The 22,804-nt window shown below is 46.6% G+C and overlaps 1 protein-coding gene across 12 annotated transcripts in view; it reads right to left on the bottom strand.

Moving 5' to 3' along the window:
- The window catches only part of LOC135056444 (ATP-dependent translocase ABCB1-like), a 194,363-nt gene that overhangs the window by 147,618 nt on the left and 23,941 nt on the right, over window positions 1-22,804 (bottom strand). Inside the window, exon 1 of one of the 12 annotated variants that reach the window (XM_063961619.1) lies at window positions 21,740-21,857. The exons of 9 other annotated variants lie outside the window; for them this stretch is intronic. In XM_063961619.1, coding sequence (XP_063817689.1) covers window positions 21,740-21,765 — 26 coding nt within the window. In that variant the 5' untranslated portion in view covers window positions 21,766-21,857. Of the gene's footprint in view, window positions 1-21,739; window positions 21,858-22,804 lie in introns of those variants that run through there. 2 more of the 12 variants (XM_063961624.1, XM_063961629.1) reach the window with 2 other exon arrangements.

The raw sequence follows: 22,804 nt of genomic DNA, 5'->3' as shown, positions 1-22,804 counted from the left end.
TTGGTTTTGCCAAAACCACCCTTTCGTGTTTTGGATCTGGATGATATTTGAAAAAAAAAACAAAAAAAAAAAAACATAAAACAGCTAAAATCACAAAAATTTGGGGGTAATTTTGCTCCTACGGTATTATTAACCTCATTAACATTCAATTCCAGTCTATTGTGAACACCTCAAAATATTGTTTTTAGGCCAAAAGGTTGCACCGAGGTGGCTGTTTGACTAAGCTAAGCGACACAAGTGTGCGGCACAAACACCTGGCCGATCTAGGAGTGGCACTACAGTGTCAGACAGGAGGGCAGATATAAAAAAAGGCCCCAAAGAGCACATCATGCAAAGAGGAAAAAGAGGTGCAATGAGGTAGCTGTATGACTAAAGGTGGGTACACACTGAAAGATATATCTGCCGATCTATATACGGATCGGGCAGTGTGTTGAGCATACACACTGCCCGATCAGTCGGGGACTGACGTCATGAACTGGGCGGGCGTGTACACACGCCCGCCCCGTTCAGCTGTCAATCACCGCCGGCCGCCGCAGCATGTGACGACCGCGGTACACACACAGTGACGCGCCAATATATCGGTAGATATATTGTCCGTCGGCTGTGCCGCGAGGCCGATGCGACACGTCTGTGAACGACGGACCCGCGATATATCGGCCGTTCAAGAGAATGGCCGATATATCGGCCAGTGTGTACGGGCCTGAAGTTAAGCGACAAACAATACGGCAGTACCGCTGGACATATACGGCAGCACAGGGACACCACCACTGGACTGATGCAGGACAACACAGCACCACTGCAATGGACTGAACTTATACAGCAGCACTGGACATATGGCAGCAGAGGACACAACCACTGTGACTGGACAGATGCAGCACAAGACACAGACACTGAGGACGGAGACACGTCCTCGCTCTACACTCTCCAATGCTGGAGTGAAAAAGGCGGGGACGCGCGGCTCCTTATATGGAATCCAAACCCCACGAGAATCAGACAGCGGGATGATGACGTTTCCGAGTCAGGTGGGAAAATCCGAGCCTGACTCAGATCCGGACTGGTGGTGAAGTCCGGTAGGGTTCGGTTCTCTGAGAACCGAACCCGCTCATCTCTAGTTTTCACATTAGCAATGTTTAATGATGGCATATCAAGAAAATTGCAGACTATGCACAGTTGTGCAAAGAAACGTAAATATAGTGATTTCCAGGTGGCTCTTTAGCAGCAAGGAGAGAGCTGTTACAAGTGCACAATGATAATGATGTTGACAAGAATGTTTAAAGGAGAGATGGGGTCCCACGTGCAGCCTCCGTTGCAGGTCTCTGGGAACATGGTTTCCGCGCCTTGTTCCAGGGAACATCTCTAGTGCACATGTACAAATCACTCGGAAATGGCAGTGGCATTTCCGAGTTATTTGTGCCCAAACTGCAGAGCCGCCGCAGGACTCTGGAGAGGTAAGTGTGTTATATGGTTGTAGTGTGGCCCCCCCCCCGGACCTAGGGGCCCATGTGCACCACACACACTGCACCCATTATAGAAACACCTATGGATGTTGGGTATGAAACCAATGGATTTGGGTGATTAGGCTGCAGGAAGTATTCTGCATACAGGGCGAATATTTTGTTGTGTACACGCAATGCAGGAACAATTACGGCTGACTTACGTCCATCAGCCCCTATGTGCCTCCATATTAGTCCTTTAAACAACCCTAAAATAGTAGCTATACGCTCATTGTAAATCAGTACTGAAAAATCCAGCATGTACAGTAATTAAGCAAACCCATATCCCTTGCATCATACACCATATGTAAAGGCTTCTCAGGCCCCAAAATGCCATGTGCCATAAAAGCATAGAAACATTGCAGTGATTTATGGTGTCCTATAAATGGCTGTAAACTTGCAGGATATTCCAGTGAAAAAATCAGATTCCCAAGGCGCAAACACACTTATGCAGCCACCGGAAAATGAAAGGGGCCACCTTACCCCTATTAAATACAATAGCAAAAAAATATAATAATCCAGCAAAAGGCGCTCAGTGCAATTTCATACAGAGTATACTTATTTGTCCATAGATGTCAAAAAACTTGCTTCTATGTAACTCCTCCTGCAGTATTGAGAGTCAATATTCCACTCCACCAGTTATTTCACGAAGATATGTAAAAAAACATGGATAAAACACATCATAGTGTAATATGTCCCATAAAGTCTATATCAGGCTTAAAACAAATCCACTGAAAATGGATGGCGTACCCCACTCACAATCAATGCAATCGATTTCCACATATAAAGGTATCTTTATCTATACACACAAAGAGCTGTATGAATGGTGATGCGTACCATACTTACTGATAGTAAAGCATGGATCCTCCCATAACGGTTTCTTTGGAAATAGATACCGATTCAGTCGTCTTTTTATGTCCAGAAATGATGCAGAATAGTAATGAATAAAATGTGTTTTATTTGCTAAAAAGGTTATGGAATGGTAATATGTACAAAACTCAAGAGAGGAATAGCATTACTGGTATGGCCGTCGGCCGAAAACGGCACTGACCAGTGGATGGTATCACACAATTCTCTTGAGGTTGGAATTGTGTGATACCATCCACTGGTCAGTGCCGTTTTCCAAAGAAACCGTTATGGGAGGATCCATGCTTTACTATCAGTAAGTATGGTACGCATCACCATTCATACAGCTCTTTGTGTGTATAGATAAAGATACCTTTATATGTGGAAATCGATTGCATTGATTGTGAGTGGGGTACGCCATCCATTTTCAGTAGATTTGTTTTAAGCCTGATATAGACTTTATGGGACATATTACACTATGATGTGTTTTATCCTTGCAGGATATTCCCTCCAACCCAAAGTATTGCATCAGCGCAGATTGGTGGATTGTGAAATCTTCATAGCTGGGAAAAAAAATCTCAGAATCTGCTAAAAAACAAATTTGTGATTACTGATTTATGGGGGCCTTATCACCCCAAGTTTTAGTGATATCCATTCTTGAGCACAGATGGTTAAATCAAAATAACTGAGGTACTAATTAAGTAATCTGTAGTCATGTATTACTATCCTTAATAAACCCTGTACTGTTAGTGTGCCTTGAGGACCGTGGTCAGAAACCCCTGTGCTGCAATGACTAAAAGCACCCCCATATATCAGCAATCAATTGAAGCAATTTGCTGTTTTGCAGATGATTGTGCAAATAAATCTGCAATGTATGGGGTTCACAGATCGCAGATTCCAACCGAAAAAGGATTGTGATTGGTAAATCAGGCTGTCCAAAAATGTTGGATTTCACAGATCAGTTGGGGTTGTAGATTGGTAGTGTATGGTAATAATCAGCAGGGGCAAACGCAGGGTTTAGCAAGGGGGGTTTCTGTAGGTGTGTATGTATATGTACATGTATGTATACTTTCTCTCTCTCATAAATATGTACATATGCAATCAACATCGCTGTGATGGGCGGCAATCTATATTAATACATCCCGCCCAGTATCTCCACACAGCAGCTCCGGTGCCCTCCTGAGTTAACTTAGGTAAGTACTGCGGTCGAGGTGGCACTCATCGGATTTGTAAAAGAAATTACACACTGTACAGTACTGTACAGTGGTGGTACAGTGTGTGATTTGTTTACAAGTCCGATGAGTGCCGCCTCAACTGAGAATAAAAAAAAAAAAAAAAAAAAAAAAAAAAAAATTATATATATATATATATATATATATAAGAATCCAATTTACGTCCAGCACTCCAAAGGTTAATATAGTGTATGCTCCGGTGCCCTGCTCAAATAAATAATTCAATAGATCCAAGGAAAGCTGGCACTCGTGGAGGCTTAACAAACCCGCAGACACAGTAATGTAATCAACGTTTCAGGGCTTCTTCCCTTTTATCAAGACCCACATCCTAGATCTGAATGAATGAAATATTCTTATTAAATACTTTGTTCTTTACATAGTTTAATGTGCTGACAACAAAATCACACAAAAATTATCAATGGAAATCAAATTTATTAACCCATGGAGGTCTGGATTTGGAGTCACCCTCAAAATTAAAGTGGAAAAACACACTACAGGCTGATCCAACTTTGATGTAATGTACTTAAAACAAGTCAAAATGAGGCTCAGTAGTGTGTGTGGCCTCTACTGACAAGAACCCCCTGTGCAGTGAATCAGCAAAAACAGGGAATTCAAGAGGTATATGGTGACTAAAAATCACAGAGAAAAATACACACTGAGTATATCCTGTGAACTACCTATATTAATGAGAAACCTGACACACTTAGCCCCCTCAGGTTATAGAATATAGGGATAGCAATCTGAGCGAGATACACGAAATGGAGGTCACACACACATAGTCACATTGTACAATGCAGAAATTATGACATGCAATAAAACTGCACTGTACTAGCAATACAGAGTAGTACTGGATGTATATCACCGGGTACTTGTACTATATAACCCTGTCTAAATGCACTGTTTCTTAACTAACACTGTCAGCAGACATGTAGAATACTTAAGTGTCCTGTAAAATGCACAGCGCTGACATGCAGGCGGCTTTACAGAGGAGGATTTGCCCAAACATTCCCAGGATCAGATCAGCTTGTCCTAATGGCGCCCAAACGCTGACAGGGAGTGAGGGAGAGAGAGATATGCAGCTACAGGGTGGGAACATTTATTCTAAAGGGCACCCTGGGGCTGGGGCTACAGGTCAAAGCCTTATCTCACTGCTGGACTTCACCACCGGGTACTGTGGGCTTACATAAACGGTTTATGAGAGAAAACCGACCTGTGCCCTTGCCCTGGTGGTCTAGTGGGGTCCCTGTACTGCCACAGTGTCCACACCAGCGCGCGCGGCCTGCCTCCCACCGGCCGAGCGGGATTGCGATTTACAACGGGTCCCGCCAGGGGGACCCACTTACCTCCTCCCTGAGTGCGGCCACGCGATCCAGGAGAACATCAGTCGTGTGTGTGACTAACTGGAAGAAAACCGGAACCTCCGCTGTAGGTACCTGGCAACTAGTGATGAGCGGGTTCGGATCCTCGGGATCCGAACTTCACCTTTTTTTTCACGTGTCCGAGCAACTCGGATCCTCCCGCCTTGCTCGGTTAACCTGAGCGCGCCCGAACGTCATCATCCCGACGTCGGATTCTCGCGAGATTCGTATTCTATATAAGGAGCCGCGCGTCGCCGCCATTTTTCACTCGTGCATTGGAGATGATCGTGAGAGGACGTGGCTGGCGTCCTCTCAGTTTCTATTTTCAGTTGGCTGCAAATATCTGTGCTCAGTGTGCTGCAAATATCTGTGCTCAGTGTGCTGCAAGTGCAAATATCTACGTTCTCTGCCTGAAAAACGTTCCATATCTGACTGTGCTCAGTGTGCTGCAAATATCTGTGCTCAGTGTGCTAATTGCTTTATTGTGGGGACTGGGGACCAGCAGTATTATATAGTAGGAGGACAGTGCAGAGTTTTGCTGACCAGTGACCACCAGTATTATACGTTCTCTGTCTGAAAAATGCTCCATATCTGTGCTTCATTGTAGTATATAGTAGGAGGACAGTGCAGAATTTTGCTGACCACCAGTATAACTATATATATATATATAGCAGTACGGTACAGTAGTCCACTGCTCTACCTACCTCTGTGTCATCAAGTATACTATCCATCCATACCTGTGGTGCATTTCAGTTTTGCACAGTTTGCTGACCACCACTATATACAATATAGCAGTACGGTACAGTAGGCCACTGCTCTACCTACTTCTGTGTCGTCAAGTATACTATCCATCCATACCTGTGGTGCATTTCAGTTTTGCACAGTTTGCTGTCCACCAGTATATAATATATAGCAGTACGGTACAGTAGGCCACTGCTCTACCTACCTCTGTGTCGTCAAGTATACTATCCATCCATACCTGTGGTGCATTTCAGTTGTGCGCAGTATATATAGTAGTAGGCCATTGCTAATATTACTGGCATATAATTCCACACATTAAAAAATGGAGAACAAAAATGTGGAGGGTAAAATAGGAAAAGATCAAGATCCACTTCCACCTCGTGCTGAAGCTGCTGCCACTAGTCATGGCCGAGACGATGAAATGCCATCAACGTCGTCTGCCAAGGCCGATGCCCAATGTCATAGTAGAGAGCATGTAAAATCCAAAAAAATAAAGCTCAGTAAAATGACCCAAAAATCTAAATCAAAATCGTCTGAGGAGAAGCGTAAACTTGCCAATGTGCCATTTACGACACGGAGTGGCAAGGAACGGCTGAGTGCCTGGCCTATGTTCAAGGCTAGTGGTTCAGCTTCACCTGAGGATGGAAGCACTCATCCTCCTGCTAGAAAACTTAATAGAGTTAAGATGGCAAAAGCATAGCAAAGAACTGTGCGTTCTTCTAAATCACAAATCCCCAAGGAGAGTCCAATTGTGTCGGTCGCGATGCCTAACCTTCCCAACACTGGACGGGAAGAGGTTGCGCCTTCCACCATTTGCACGCCCCCTGCAAGTGCTGGAAGGAGCACCGCAGTCCAGTTCCTGATAGTCAAATTGAAGATGTCACTGTTGAAGTACACCAGGATGAGGATATGGGTGTTGTTGGCACTGGGGAGGAAATTGACAAGGAGGATTCTGATGGTGAGGTGGTTTGTTTAAGTCAGGCACCCGGGGAGACACCTGTTGTCCGTGGGACGAATATGTCCATTGACATGCCTGGTCAAAATACAAAAAAAAAAAAAAATACAGAAAAAAATAAAAAAAAATAAAAAAAAAAAATCACCTTTTCGGTGTGGAAATATTTCGACAGAAATTCGGACAACTGGTGTCAAGCAGTGTGTTGCCTTTGTCAAGCTGTAATAAGTAGGAGTAAGGACGTTAACACTGCAGTGCCACTCCTAGATGGTCCAGGTGTTTGTGTCGGCCACTTGGGTTGCTTAGCTTAGTCATCCAGCGACCTCGGTGCAAATTTTAGGACTAAATATAATATTGTGAGGTGTTCGAATCCGACAAAAAAATTTCAGGGAGGTTTTGCCAAAACGCGTCCGAATCCAAAACACGGCCTTGGAACCGAATCCAAAACCCGAAAAATTTCCGGTGCACATCACTACTGGCAACCAGGGCGCTGGAGTGTACAGTGCCGCTGGGGGAGGTGATGGAGCTGCAGCAGGAGATGTCTGACTCAGATCTAACACAGTCAGTGTCTCTGCTGCAGCCCTTGAAGTCTTAATTCTTCTTTAAAAGCTTCTTCTCAGGGCTGCTGGAGCAGCCCCCCTGTTGTATGCCTGCTTACCGGCAGGCGATGGCGGCGGACAGCGCTGGGATAAAGTGTCTGATCCCAGCGCTGATGAGGCTGCAGCGGTGGAGGCATTTAAAGATTGGCGTCATCTGTGCGCAAATCTCGGCTCACGAATCAGCGAGCAATCACAGGCGGCCGCGGCGAGCCAATCAGCACTCGGCGCGTCATAGGCCCCGCCATCTGACGTCAGATACCGCTGGGACGAGGAGAAGTGAGGAGGCCGCGCAGAAGAGCGGCGAAGAGGTCCGGTGGCCACGGAAGAGGCCAGAAGACGCACTCCAGGAGGAAGAAAAGTCGTCGCTGCTGGCCAGGACAGGCCAGCGGCAGAAGACAGAAGAGGCGGCGCCGCTGGCCAGGACGGGCCAGCGGCAGAAGACAGAAGCTGAGGACCGGAGAGGCCACCAGGGGTGGAAATGAAAAGAGCTAACGAAGCTCCCCCCCTGGTGCCTCTCTCACCAGGACAGGTAGGGCACCTGTCACACCCCCCCCCCCCTCCCATCCCTAGACCATCAGGGTTCGGGCACTAGGCCTGTGGCGCAGTAGGTGGGCACTAGGCCCGTGGGGTTAATTCAGGCATTAGGCCTGTCCCCATGTAGAAGGCATAAGGCCCTAGTTCAGAGTGCCCTTTAGGTAAATAAGGTGACCCTGGGCATTAGGCCCAGCTCACCCAACTGGCCCCATGTTAGGCGGGTGCTAGGCCCGTGGGTGAAGTCAGGCCTCTGGCCTGTGCGCAGTTAGGGGGTGCTAGGCCCAGTTAATAAGTACCCCCCTCAGGTGATTAAGGGTGATCTGGGCACAAGGCCCAGGTCACTCCAACCTGTCAATGTTCCTATAATCAATAGGGGATAGGTAGGGGTCTCACTGTCACTGCTGTCACTCTCTCTGTCACTGTCCCTATGTCCCTGCTGTCACTCTCCCTCTCCCATAATTGTGGATCATACCGTGTGTCATAATGTGAATTGTGGATCATACCGTGTGCTATAATGTGAATTTTGGCTCATTCAGTGTGCTATAATGTGAATTTTGGCTCTTTCAGTGTGCTATAATGTGAATTTCAGCTTTCAGTGTGCTATATAGGGATGAGCGGGTTCGGTTCCTCGGAATCCGAACCCGCCCGAACTTCATGTTTTTTTACACGGGGCCGAGCGACTTGGATCTTCCCGCCTTGCTCGGTTAACCCGAGCGCGCCCGAACGTCATCATCCCGCTGTCGGATTCTCGCGAGACTCGGATTCTATATAAGGAGCCGCGCGTCACCGCCATTTTCACACGTGCATTGAGATTCATAGGGAGAGGACGTGGCTGGCGTCCTCTCCCTTTATAGAGAAGAGAGTGAGACAGTAGAGAGAGACACAGTAGTAATTTTGGGGAGCATTAGGAGGAGTACTAGTTACTTGCTGAAGTGATAGATAGTGTGACTGTATATTATCTGACTTGTGGGGGAGACACTGACAGTGGGGAGCAGTTAGAGTCTGAGAGCAGGACTCAGGAGTACATATAACGTACAGTGCACACTTTTGCTGCCAGAGTGCCACACTGCCATTGTGACCACACTGACCACCAGTATAATATATATTGTGATTGTCTGCTTAGGAGTACTACTTGCAAGTTGCTGATAGTGTGACCAGTGACCTGACCACCAGTTTAATATATTATATATATATATATATATATATATATATATATATATATATATATATATATATATATATAAATAATATTGTATACCACCTACCCGTGGTTTTTTTTTTTTCTTCTTTATACATACTACTATAGTAGCTTACTGTAGCAGTCTGCGGTGCTGCTGAGCTGACAGTGTCCAGCAGGTCCGTCATCAGTCATTACATAATAAATATATATACCTGTCCGGCTGCAGTACTAGTGATATTATATATATATATATATATATATATATATATATATATATATATATATATATATGATTTCATCTCCTTATCATCCAGTCTATATTAGCAGCAGACACAGTACGGTAGTCCACGGCTGTAGCTACCTCTGTGTCGGCAGTCGCTCGTCCATCCATAATTGTATACCACCTACCCGTGGTTTTTTTTTTTCTTTCTTCTTTATACATACTACTATAGTAGCTTACTGTAGCAGTCTGCGGTGCTGCTGAGCTGACAGTGTCCAGCAGGTCCGTCATCAGTCATTACATAATAAATATATCTACCTGTCCGGCTGCAGTACTAGTGTGATATAATATATATTGATTTCATCTCATTATCATCCAGTCTATATTAGCAGCAGACACAGTACGGTAGTCCACGGCTGTAGCTACCTCTGTGTCGGCAGTCGCTCGTCCATCCATAAGTATACTAGTATCCATCCATCTCCATTGTTTACCTGAGGTGCCTTTTAGTTGTGCCTATTAAAATATGGAGAACAAAAATGTTGAGGTTCCAAAATTAGGGAAAGATCAAGATCCACTTCCACCTCGTGCTGAAGCTGCTGCCACTAGTCATGGCCGAGACGATGAAATGCCAGCAACGTCGTCTGCCAAGGCCGATGCCCAATGTCATAGTACAGAGCATGTAAAATCCAAAACACCAAATATCAGTAAAAAAAGGACTCCAAAATCTAAACTAAAATTGTCGGAGGAGAAGCGTAAACTTGCCAATATGCCATTTACCACACGGAGTGGCAAGGAACGGCTGAGGCCCTGGCCTATGTTCATGGCTAGTGGTTCAGCTTCACATGAGGATGGAAGCACTCAGCCTCTCGCTAGAAAACTGAAAAGACTCAAGCTGGCAAAAGCACCGCAAAGAACTGTGCGTTCTTCGAAATCCCAAATCCACAAGGAGAGTCCAATTGTGTCGGTTGCGATGCCTGACCTTCCCAACACTGGACTTGAAGTACACCAGGATGAGGAGGATATGGGTGTTGCTGGCGCTGGGGAGGAAATTGACAAGGAGGATTCTGATGGTGAGGTGGTTTGTTTAAGTCAGGCACCCGGGGAGACACCTGTTGTCCGTGGGAGGAATAGGGCCGTTGACCTGCCTGGTGAAAATACCCAAAAAATCAGCTCTTCGGTGTGGAAGTATTTCACCAGAAATGCGGACAACATTTGTCAAGCCGTGTGTTGCCTTTGTCAAGCTGTAATAAGTAGGGGTAAGGACGTTAACCACCTCGGAACATCCTCCCTTATACGTCACCTGCAGCGCATTCATAATAAGTCAGTGACAAGTTCAAAAACTTTGGGCGACAGCGGAAGCAGTCCACTGACCAGTAAAGCCCACTTTTACTACTTCCACCAAGCAATTGACTGTCCAACAGTCCTTTGCGAGGAAGATGAAATATCACAGCAGTCATCCTGTTGCAAAGCGGATAACTGAGGCCTTGACAACTATGTTGGTGTTAGACGTGGTTCCGGTATCCGCCGTTAGTTCACAGGGAACTAGACAATTTCTTGAGGCAGTGTGCCCCCGTTACCAAATACCATCTAGGTTCCACTTCTCTAGGCAGGCGATACCGAGAATGTACACGGACGTCAGAAAAAGACTCACCAGTGTCCTAAAAAATGCAGTTGTACCCAATGTCCACTTAACCACGGACATGTGGACAAGTGGAGCAGGGCAGGGTCAGGACTATATGACTGTGACAGCCCACTGGGTAGATGTATGGACTCCCGCCGCAAGAACAGCAGCGGCGGCACCAGTAGCAGCATCTCGCAAACGCCAACTCTTTCCTAGGCAGGCTACGCTTTGTATCACCGCTTTCCAGAATACGCACACAGCTGAAAACCTCTTACGGCAACTGAGGAAGATCATCGCGGAATGGCTTACCCCAATTGGACTCTCCTGTGGATTTGTGGCATCGGACAACGCCAGCAATATTGTGTGTGCATTAAATATGGGCAAATTCCAGCACGTCCCATGTTTTGCACATACCTTGAATTTGGTGGTGCAGAATTTTTTAAAAAACGACGGGCGTGCAAGAGATGCTGTCGGTGGCCAGAAGAATTGCGGGACACTTTCGGCGTACAGGCACCACGTACAGAAGACTGGAGCACCACCAAAAACGCCTGAACCTGCCCTGCCATCATCTGAAGCAAGAAGTGGTAACGAGGTGGAATTCAACCCTCTATATGCTTCAGAGGTTGGAGGAGCAGCAAAAGGCCATTCAAGCCTATACAATTGAGCACGATATAGGAGGTGGAATGTACCTGTCTCAAGCGCAGTGGAGAATGATTTCAACGTTGTGCAAGGTTCTGCAACCTTTTGAACTTGCCACACGTGAAGTCAGTTCAGACACTGCCAGCCTGAGTCAGGTCATTCCCCTCATCAGGCTTTTGCAGAAGAAGCTGGAGGCATTGAAGAGGAGCTAAAAGGGAGCGATTCCGCTAGGCATGTGGGACTTGTGGATGGAGCCCTTAATTCGCTTAACAAGGATTCACGGGTGGTCAATCTGTTGAAATCAGAGCACTACATTTTGGCCACCGTGCTCGATCCTAGATTTAAAACCTACCTTGGATCTCTCTTTCCGGCAGACACAAGTCTTCTGGGGTTCAAAGAACTGCTGGTGGCAAAATTGTCAAGTCAAGCGGAACGCGACCCGTCAACATCTCCTCCTTCACATTCTCCCGCACAGGGCCGTTTCTAGACAATTTGGCTCCCAGTGCGAGATTTCAAAATGCGCCCCCCCCCCCCCCCCCATTGCTATAAAAAAAAATTGCGTGCCCCCCCCCCCCATATAGCCAGAAAAAAAGCATGCGCGCGCCGGAGGCGCGCGCGCTCCCGACAAGGCTGTGTGGCCTGATTGAAATGGGCGTGGTCTCATTACAGTGGGCGTGGCCTCGTCTGATATCACGCCCACCACAGGGGGAAAAAATAAAAATAAAAAAGTCCCCTTTTTACACATTACACCAGGCAAGTGTCCCCATATTACACAGCGCGGCAGGCAGGTGTCCCCATTTTACAAAGCGCGGCAGGCAGGTGTCCCCATTTTACAAAGTGCGGCAGGCAGGTGTCCCCATTTTACAAAGTGCGGCAGGCAGGTGTCCCCATTTTACAAAGTGCGGCAGGCAGGTGTCCCCATTTTACACAGTACGCAGGCAGGTGTCCCCATTTTACACAGTACGCAGGCAGGTGTCCCCATTTTACACAGTACGCAGGCAGGTGTCCCCATTTTACACATTACGCTGGCAGGTGTCCCCATTTTACACAGTACGCAGGCACGTGCCCCCATTTTACACAGTACGCAGGCAGGTGTCCCCATTTTACACAGTGCGGCAGGTATCCCCATTTTACACAGTGCGGCAGGTGCCCCCATTTTACACAGTGCGGCAGGTATCCCCATTTTACACAGTGCGGCAGGTGCCCCCATTTTACACAGTGCGGCAGGTGCCCCCATTTTACACAGTGCGGCAGGTATCCCCATTTACACAGTGCGGCAGGTGCCCCCATTTTACACAGTGCGGCAGGTATCCCCATTTTACACAGTGCGGCAGGTATCCCCATTTTGCAGAGTGCAGCAGGTATCCCCATTTTACACAGTGCGGCAGGTGTCAAGTGGGGGGAGGGAGGGGGAGAGAGAGAGAGAGAGAGAGAGAGAGAGAGAGAAAAAGAATACTTACAACTTGCCGCTCTTCGGGTCCCGCGCGCCGGCCGCCTCCTCTGTAGATGGTTATCTCCAGTCCTCCTCTCCTCCCCCCGAGCGCTCCTGCTCGGGGGGCGGGGCTTCGCGGAATGACGCGTTTGCGTCGTGACGTCACGACGCAAACGCGTCATTCCGCGAAGCCCCGCCCCCCGAGCAGGAGCGCTCGGGGGGAGAGAGAGGGAGGAGAGCAGTGGTCGCAAAGTGCCGCGGCGGGCGCCCCGTGCGGTTGCACGGCTCGCCCGCCGCTAGAAACGGCACTGCTCCCGCAACTGGGGGTGCGAGGAAAAGGCTCAGAATTCCGAGCCCACCCGCTGGCGGTTATGCAGGGCAGTCTGGAGCGACTGCTGATGCTGACATCTGGTCCGGACTGAAGGACCTGACAACGATTACGGACATGTCGTCTACTGTCACTGCATATGATTCTCTCACCATTGAAAGAATGGTGGAGGATTATATGAGTGACCGCATCCAAGTAGGCACGTCAGACAGTCCGTACTTATACTGGCAGGAAAAAGAGGCAATTTGGAGGCCCTTGCACAAACTGGCTTTATTCTACCTAAGTTGCCCTCCCACAAGTGTGTACTCCGAAAGAGTGTTTAGTGCCGCCGCTCACCTTGTCAGCAATCTGCGTACGAGGTTACTTCCAGAAAATGTGGAGAAGATGATGTTCATTAAAATGAATTATAATCAATTCCTCCGTGGAGACATTGACCAGCAGCAATTGCCTTCACAAAGTACACAGGGAGCTGAGATGGTGGATTCCAGTGGGGACGAATTGATAATCTGTGAGGAGCGGGATGTACACGGTGATATATCGGAGGATGATGATGAGGTGGACATCTTGCCTCTGTAGAGCCAGTTTGTGCAAGGAGAGATTAATTGCTTCTTTTTCGGTGGGGGTCCAAACCAACCCGTCATTTCAGTCACAGTCGTGTGGCAGACCCTGTCACTGAAATGATGGGTTGGTTAAAGTGTGCATGTCCTGTTTATACAACATAAGGGTGGGTGGGAGGGCCCAAGGACAATTCCATCTTGCACCTCTTTTTTCTTTCATTTTTATTTGCGTCATGTGCTGTTTGGGGAGTGTTTTTTGGAAGGGCCATCCTGCGTGACACTGCAGTGCCACTCCTAGATGGGCCAGGTGTTTGTGTCGGCCACTAGGGTCGCTTAGCTTAGTCATCCAGCGACCTCGGTGCAAATTTTAGGACTAAAAATAATATTGTGAGGTGTGAGGTATTCAGAATAGACTGAAAATGAGTGGAAATTATGGTTTTTGAGGTTAATAATACTTTGGGATCAAAATGACCCCCAAATTCTATGATTTAAGCTGTTTTTTAGGGTTTTTTGAAAAAAACACCCGAATCCAAAACACACCCGAATCCGACAAAAAAATTTCGGTGAGGTTTTGCCAAAACGCGGTCGAACCCAAAACACGGCCGCGGAACCGAACCCAAAACCAAAACCCGAAAAATTTCAAGTGCACATCCCTAGTGCTATAATGTGAATTTCGGCTCGTACAGTGTGCTATAATGTGAATTTCAGCTCGTACCGTGTGCTATAATGTGAATATAGCACACGGTACGAGCCGAAATTCACATTATTGCACACGGTACGAGCTGAAAATGTGAATTTCCGTGTGCTATAAGGTGAAAGGGGCACCAGTACTAGATAGTATAAGGGGTTCTACTACACTGGCCACGTCCCCTTTTGAGTGGCCACGCCCCCTTTTCTGGAGCGCGCGCATAATTGTATCCTTTACTTTTGCATACCCCCACTTAAAAATTTCCACTTCGACCACTGTGTGTGTGTGTATATTATATATATATATATATATATATATATATATATATATACATACATATACATACATACATACATACATACACACATACATAAACACACACATCATACAGGCACGTGGAGGCCACACACACTACTGAGCCTCATTTTGACTCGTTTTACGGACATTACATCAAAAGTTGGATCAGCCTGTAGTGTGTTTTTCCACTTTAATTTTGAAGGTGGCTCCAAATCCAGACCTCCATGGGTAAATACATTTGATTTCCATTGATCATTTTTGTGTGATTTTGTTGTCAGCACATTCAACTATGTAAAGAACAAAGTATTTAATACGAATATTTCATTCATTCAAATCTAGGATGTGTTATTTTAGTGTTCCCTTTATTTGTTTGAGCAGTGTACATACACACACACACACACACACACACACACACACACACACACATATACTTGGAGACAAAAACAAAGCTGTCCCCGTCTCAAAATAGAAAACTCGGCTCATCAGGGGGGTTTCCAGGTACTAGGAACCCCACCTGTGCGCCACTGATCAGCTGATTTGCAGACCATTTCTAGTAAACTGATGAGCCTTTCAAGATTGGTCTGCAAATCACTGAAAAATATCTAATGTATGGGCACAGATTGGTGGATTGGGAAATTTTTAAATCTGGGAAAAAATCTCAGAATCTGCAATTTATTTATTTTTTGTGATTGCTGATGTATGGGAGCTTTAAGACATTGGCTTTTCAGATCAAGCTCGAGGAAGCTTATCTTTTTGGATTTTTTTTAGCCTCCATAGAAAACTACGGGAGTCTTTTTTTTTTTTTTTGTAAATGAAAAATCAGGGGGACCACAGCACATACTGTATCTTGTTCATACAGTGTCAGACTGAGGCATGAAGGGCCTATCAGAGTAATGCAGTGACCAGCCATTGGTGTGGTCCACTGGTGGAACTTGTGAGTGGTGCAAAAATATGCTTTGAGTCCCCCTGCCCCACTTCAAGTTCATAATGTGAGATACATGCCACTGGGTGACAGGAAGTGACAGGGAGAGGCAGAGGTACAATCAGTCCTACATGGTGCAAAGAACAGGTGCAGAGTGTACCTTGGTGGGTAGGGAACACAGCAGTCTCTACTTTGTCTGTGGTTTCCTCAGTTCGCCACTTGGTCAGAAAATTTCTGTCAGCACCATTTACAACGGCTGTGAGCTGCCTTTATTTCGCAAACAGCTGTGAATCAGGAAGAATTCACTACTGTCTGAATTAGGGGCAGTACACCGCTGTGATCATTAGCTGTTAGTCGACGGACTCCTATATTAGTCTGGCTCGGATGGCAGATTGAAACAGCTGCACATGCACAAGGTCAGCCCCACCTCTATAAGGTAAGGGGCAAGTTCCTCAGGCAGTGGGGCAAACATTGCTCCCGGTGCCATCTGACATTGCTCAAACTAGTTGGACAGCAAGCCAAGGGAAAAATGTATTGCTGGTCTGGGTAGCAGTGGACACTTAGTCCCCAGGGGCCCTGGTGCTATGCACCTGCTGCATCACTGGTAGTTCCACCCCTGGGGTGCTCAGCAACAAGGAAGGGCATGGTCTGTGTAGGAAAGGAATGGGGCATGAAGGCCCAGTGGGGAACAATGCTGGAGCCACACAAACACAATAAAATGTGTCCCACAAAGTGGCAGCGCTAAAGGGAAAGAGGCTGTGGAAGGTCAGCCATGCTTGCAGGGCTGTTTCTGGCCAATTTGGCTCCCAGTGCGAGATTTCAAAATGCGCCCACCCCCATTGACCTAATAAAAATAAATGCCGCCCCCATAGATATAACCCCCCCCCCAAATAGATATAAAAATGAAAAAGCATGCACGCGCTCCCGGCCTCATTAAAATGTGCGTGGCCTCATCTGAAAATACTACCTTACACCAGCAGATCACGGCCACCGCAGGAAGAAAATACATACATACTAGTGATGAGCACCGGAAATTTTCCGGGTTTTGTGTTTTGGTTTTGGTTCCGCGGCCGTGTTTTGGGTTCGAACGCGTTTTGGCAAAACCTCACCGAATTTTTTTGTCGGATTCGGGTGTGTTTTGGATTCGGGTGTTTTTTTCAAAAAACAGCTTAAATCATAGAATTTGGGGGTCATTTTGATTCCAAAGTATTATTAACTTCAAAAACCATAATTTCCACTCATTTTCAGTCTATTCTGAACACCTCACACCTCACAATATTATTTTTAGTCCTAAAATTTGCACCGAGGTCGCTGGATTGCTAAGCTAAGCGACCCTAGTGGCCGACACAAACACCTGGCCCATCTAGGAGTGGCACTGCAGTGTCACGCAGGATGGCCCTTCCAAAAAACACCCTCCAAACAGCACATGACGCAAAGAAAAATGAAAGAAAAAAGAGGTGCAAGATGGAATTGTCCTTGGGCCCTCCCACCCACCCTTATGTTGTATAAACAGGACATGCACACTTTAACCAACCCATCATTTCAGTGACAGGGTCTGCCACACGACTGTGACTGAAATGACGGGTTGGCTTGGACACCCACCAAAAAAGAAGCAATTAATCTCACCTTGCACAAACTGGCTCTACAGAGGCAAGATGTCCACCTCATCATCATCCTCCGATATATCACCGTGTACATCCCGCTCCTCACAGATTATCAATTCGTCCCCACTGGAATCCACCATCTCAGCTCCCTGTGTACTTTGTGGAGGCAATTGCTGCTGGTCAATGTCTCCACGGAGGAATTGATTATAATTCATTTTAATGAACAGCATCTTCTCCACATTTTCTGGATGTAACCTCGTACGCCGATTGCTGACAAGGTGAGGGGCGGCACTAAACACTCTTTCGGAGTACACACTTGTGGGAGGGCAACTTAGGTAGAATAAAGCCAGTTTGTGCAAGGGCCTCCAAATTGCTTCTTTTTCCTGCCAGTATAAGTACGGACTGTCTGACGTGCCTACTTGGATGCGGTCACTCATATAATCCTCCACCATTCTTTCAATGGGGAGAGAATCATATGCAGTGACAGTAGACGACATGTCCGTAATCGTTGTCAGGTCCTTCAGTCCGGACCAGATGTCAGCATCAGCAGTCGCTCCAGACTGCCCTGCATAACCGCCAGCGGGTGGGCTCGGAATTCTGAGCCTTTTCCTCGCACCCCCAGTTGCGGGAGAATGTGAAGGAGGAGATGTTGACAGGTCGCGTTCCGCTTGACTTGACAATTTTGCCACCAGCAGTTCTTTGAACCCCAGAAGACTTGTGTCTGCCGGAAAGAGAGATCCAAGGTAGGTTTTAAATCTAGGATCGAGCACGGTGGCCAAAATGTAGTGCTCTGATTTCAACAGATTGACCACCCGTGAATCCTTGTTAAGCGAATTAAGGGCTCCATCCACAAGTCCCACATGCCTAGCGGAATCGCTCTGTGTTAGCTCCTCCTTCATTGTCTCCAGCTTCTTCTGCAAAAGCCTGATGAGGGGAATGACCTGACTCAGGCTGGCAGTGTCTGAACTGACTTCACGTGTGGCAAGTTCAAAAGGTTGCAGAACCTTGCACAACGTTGAAATCATTCTCCACTGCGCTTGAGACAGGTGCATTCCACCTCCTATATCGTGCTCAGTTGTATAGGCTTGAATGGCCTTTTGCTGCTCCTCCAACCTCTGAAGCATATAGAGGGTTGAATTCCACCTCGTTACCACTTCTTGCTTCAGATGATGGCAGGGCAGGTTCAGGCGTTTTTGGTGGTGCTCCAGTCTTCTGTACGTGGTGCCTGTACGCCAAAAGTGTCCCGCAATTCTTCTGGCCACCGACAGCATCTCTTGCACGCCCCTCTCGTTTTTTAAATAATTCTGCACCACCAAATTCAAGGTATGTGCAAAACATGGGACGTGCTGGAATTTGCCCATATTTAATGCACACACAATATTGCTGGCGTTGTCCGATGCCACAAATCCACAGGAGAGTCCAATTGGGGTAAGCCATTCTGCGATGATCTTCCTCAGTTGCCGTAAGAGGTTTTTAGCTGTGTGCGTATTCTGGAAAGCGGTGATACAAAGCGTAGCCTGCCTAGGAAAGAGTTGGCGTTTGCGAGATGCTGCTACTGGTGCCGCCGCTGCTGTTCTTGCGGCGGGAGTCCATACATCTACCCAGTGGGCTGTCACAGTAATATAGTCCTGAGCCTGCCCTGCTCCACTTGTCCACATGTCCGTGGTTAAGTGGACATTGGGTACAACTGCATTTTTTAGGACACTGGTGAGTCTTTTTCTGAGGTCTGTGTACATTTTCGGTATCGCCTGCCTAGAGAAATGGAACCTAGATGGTATTTGGTACCGGGGACACAGTACCTCCAACAAGTCTCTAGTTGCCTCTGCAGTAATGATGGATACCGGAACCACGTTTCTCACCGCCCAGGATGCCAAGGCCTCAGTTATCCGCTTTGCAGCAGGATGACTGCTGTGATATTTCATCTTCCTCGCAAAGGACTGTTGGACAGTCAATTGCTTGGTGGAAGTAGTAAAAGTGGTCTTACGAGTACGACTTCCCCTCTGGGATGACCATCGACTCCCAGCAGCAACAACAGCAGCGCCAGCAGCAGTAGGCGTTACACGCAAGGATGCATCGGAGGAATCCCAGGCAGGAGAGGACTCGTCAGAATTGCCAGTGACATGGCCTGCAGGACTATTGGCATTCCTGGGGAAGGAGGAAATTGACACTGAGGGAGTTGGTGGGGTGGTTTGCGTGAGCTTGGTTACAAGAGGAAGGGATTTACTGGTCAGTGGACTGCTTCCGCTGTCGCCCAAAGTTTTTGAACTTGTCACTGACTTATGATGAATGCGCTGCAGGTGACGTATAAGGGAGGATGTTCCGAGGTGGTTAACGTCCTTACCCCTACTTATTACAGCTTGACAAAGGCAACACACGGCTTGACAAATGTTGTCCGCATTTCTGTTGAAATACTTCCACACCGAAGAGCTGATTTTTTTGGTATTTTCACCAGGCATGTCAATGGCCCTATTCCTCCCACGGACAACAGGTGTCTTCCCGGGTGCCTGACTTAAACAAACCACCTCACCATCAGAATCCTCCTGGTCAATTTCCTCCCCAGTGCCAGCAACACCCATATCCTCCTCATCCTGGTGTACTTCAACACTGACATCTTCAATCTGACTATCAGGAACTGGACTGCGGGTGCTCCTTCCAGCACTTGCAGGGGGCGTGCAAATGGAGGAAGGCGCATGCTCTTCACGTCCAGTGTTGGGAAGGTCAGGCATCGCAAACGACACAATTGGACTCTCCTTGTGGATTTGTGATTTCGAAGAACGCACAGTTCTTTGCTGTGCTTTTGCCAGCTTGAGTCTTTTCATTTTTCTAGCGAGAGGCTGAGTGCTTCCATCCTCATGTGAAGCTGAACCACTAGCCATGAACATAGGCCAGGGCCTCAGCCGTTCCTTGCCACTCCGTGTGGTAAATGGCATATTGGCAAGTTTACGCTTCTCCTCTGACAATTTTATTTTAGATTTTTGAGTCCTTTTTTTACTGATATTTGGTGTTTTGGATTTTACATGCTCTGTACTATGACATTGGGCATCGGCCTTGGCAGACGACGTTGCTGGCATTTCATCGTCTCGGCCATGACTAGTGGCAGCAGCTTCAGCACGAGGTGGAAGTCGATCTTGATCTTTCCCTATTTTTGGAACCTCAACATTTTTGTTCTCCATATTTTAATAGGCACAACTAAAAGGCACCTCAGGTAAACAATGGAGATGGATGGATACTAGTATACTTATGGATGGACGAGCGACTGCCGACACAGAGGTAGCTACAGCCGTGGACTACCGTACTGCGTCTGCTGCTAATATAGACCGGATGATAATGATATAAAAAAATATATATATATCCCTACTGCAGCCGGACAGGTATATATTATATAATTAATGACGGACCTGCTGGACACTATCAGCAGAATGCGTTTATAGAATAAAAACACCACACGGCGAGTGTTTAACTTTTTCAGGCAGACAATCACAATATACTGGTGGTCAGACAGTGGTCACTGGTCAGTCACACTGGCAGTGGCACTCTGGCAGCAAAAGTGTGCACTGTTAAATAATATGTACTCCTGCTATAACTGCTCCCCAGTCTCCCCCACAATTAAGCTGTGTGAGCACTGAGCACTCAGCACAGTCAGATATACATAGATGATGCAGCACACTGAGGCTGAGCACAGATATGGTATACTGTTACTGTGTATCGTTTTTTTTTCAGGCAGAGAACGGATTATTTTAAATAATAATATAATAAAAAAACTGCACTGGTGGTCACTGGTCAGTCACTAGTAAACTCTGCACTCTCTGAGTACTCCTAAGCTCCAGTAAATCAAGTGTCTCACTCTCACTCTTCTAATCTAAATGGAGAGGACGCCAGCCACGTCCTCTCCCTATGAATCTCAATGCACGTGTGAAAATGGCGGCGACGCGCGGCTCCTTATATAGAATCCGAGTCTTGCGATAGAATCCGAGCCTCGCGAGAATCCGACAGCGGGATGATGACGTTCGGGCGCGCTCGGGTTAGCCGAGCAAGGCGGGAAGATCCGAGTCTGCCTCGGATCCGTGTAAAAAGGCTGAAGTTCGGGGGGGTTCGGATTCCGAGGAACCGAACCCGCTCATCACTAATATATATATATATATATATATTATATACATACACACACATATATATATATATATATATATATATATATATATATATATATATTATATATATATATATATATACACACACACACACACATATATATATATATATATATATATATATATATACATATATACACATATATATATTATATATATATATATATATACACACATATACATACATATATATATATATAGGAAAGGAAAGCAGCGGCACTCTCAGGTTTTCGATTCAAAGTAAACTGGACACAGTGGTCTCTGGTTCAAATTTCAACGTTTCGATACTTTACTATCGTCATCAGGATAAGAACATAGTGAACAAAAAACATTTAAATAGCCACTCACCCCACCTCGTGTAGACGGACCATCATCGCGGGCACCGGGTCCAGTGACGACACTGCATAGCGCCGCGCACTTCCTGTGCGCCCGGCCGCACAGACGGTCTCCTAGCAACCAAATTAACAAATAAACAATGAGCATATGCGTGTGTTAAAACATCAGAAATAAGTCAACCCACAGCGGATACAGCAATAGTACATAGCAGACTGTAACAGATATAGGCTTGGTACAAAAAGCGCTAAACATAAAAAGAACTATCGTGATCGGCAGGAATTAAATGAACAACCCACATCAAAATTAGTAAATGTGACTAGTGGGCAACACATATCTAGATTATCCGCGGATGGTAAGAGTAATATCTCAAAAAGCATAACCTGACACATATACTTCATAGGAAGCAATTTAAGGGAAGATACTCGTTAAGACCTTTAGGTGCTATGGTACTTAAACGATGTATCCATCTTGCCTCTCTTTGTAGAAGAGCTTTACTCCTATCCCCCCCTCTCAATCGCTTCGGCTCAGCATCAATGATTTTATATCTCAAAGTGGCCAGACTATGATTTAATAATTTGAAGTGTCTAGCCACCGGTTGATTCATGGCATCCTTTCCACCCTCTAAGGCATGTCGAATGGCTGACCTGTGGAGCGACATGCGCTCTTTGAACTGTCTAGTGGTCTTCCCTACATAGAGAAGACCACACGGACAGCGGATGATGTACACCACAAAGGTGCTACTACATGTCAGCACCTGCCGAATGGCTATCCGCTCCCCCGAATGTGGGTGGGAGAAGGAATTGCCATGCTCCAGGTAGCTGCACGTAATGCACCCTGTACACCGGTAGCATCCAGCCTTTCTGGTCAGAAAGGTGGTAGGGCCCACTGCTTTTCTCTCAGAAATGTCATTTTTTACCAGCCAGTCCTTCAAATTACGATTCCTGGTATAACTGGCCATCACTTTGGAGTTTTTCAGCATAGAAAGATCAGGGTCCGAGGTGACTATTGGCCACAGGTTCTTCACTGACTTCGAGATGGTAGGGCTGGCAGTGTTAAACTGTTGGACAAACGGTACAA

Source organism: Pseudophryne corroboree, chromosome 3 (assembly GCF_028390025.1).
Source record: "Pseudophryne corroboree isolate aPseCor3 chromosome 3, aPseCor3.hap2, whole genome shotgun sequence".
Classification (NCBI taxonomy): Eukaryota; Metazoa; Chordata; class Amphibia; order Anura; family Myobatrachidae; genus Pseudophryne; species Pseudophryne corroboree.
Note: the sequence above shows the minus strand (reverse complement) of the source record. Positions and strands in the feature narration are given on the sequence as shown.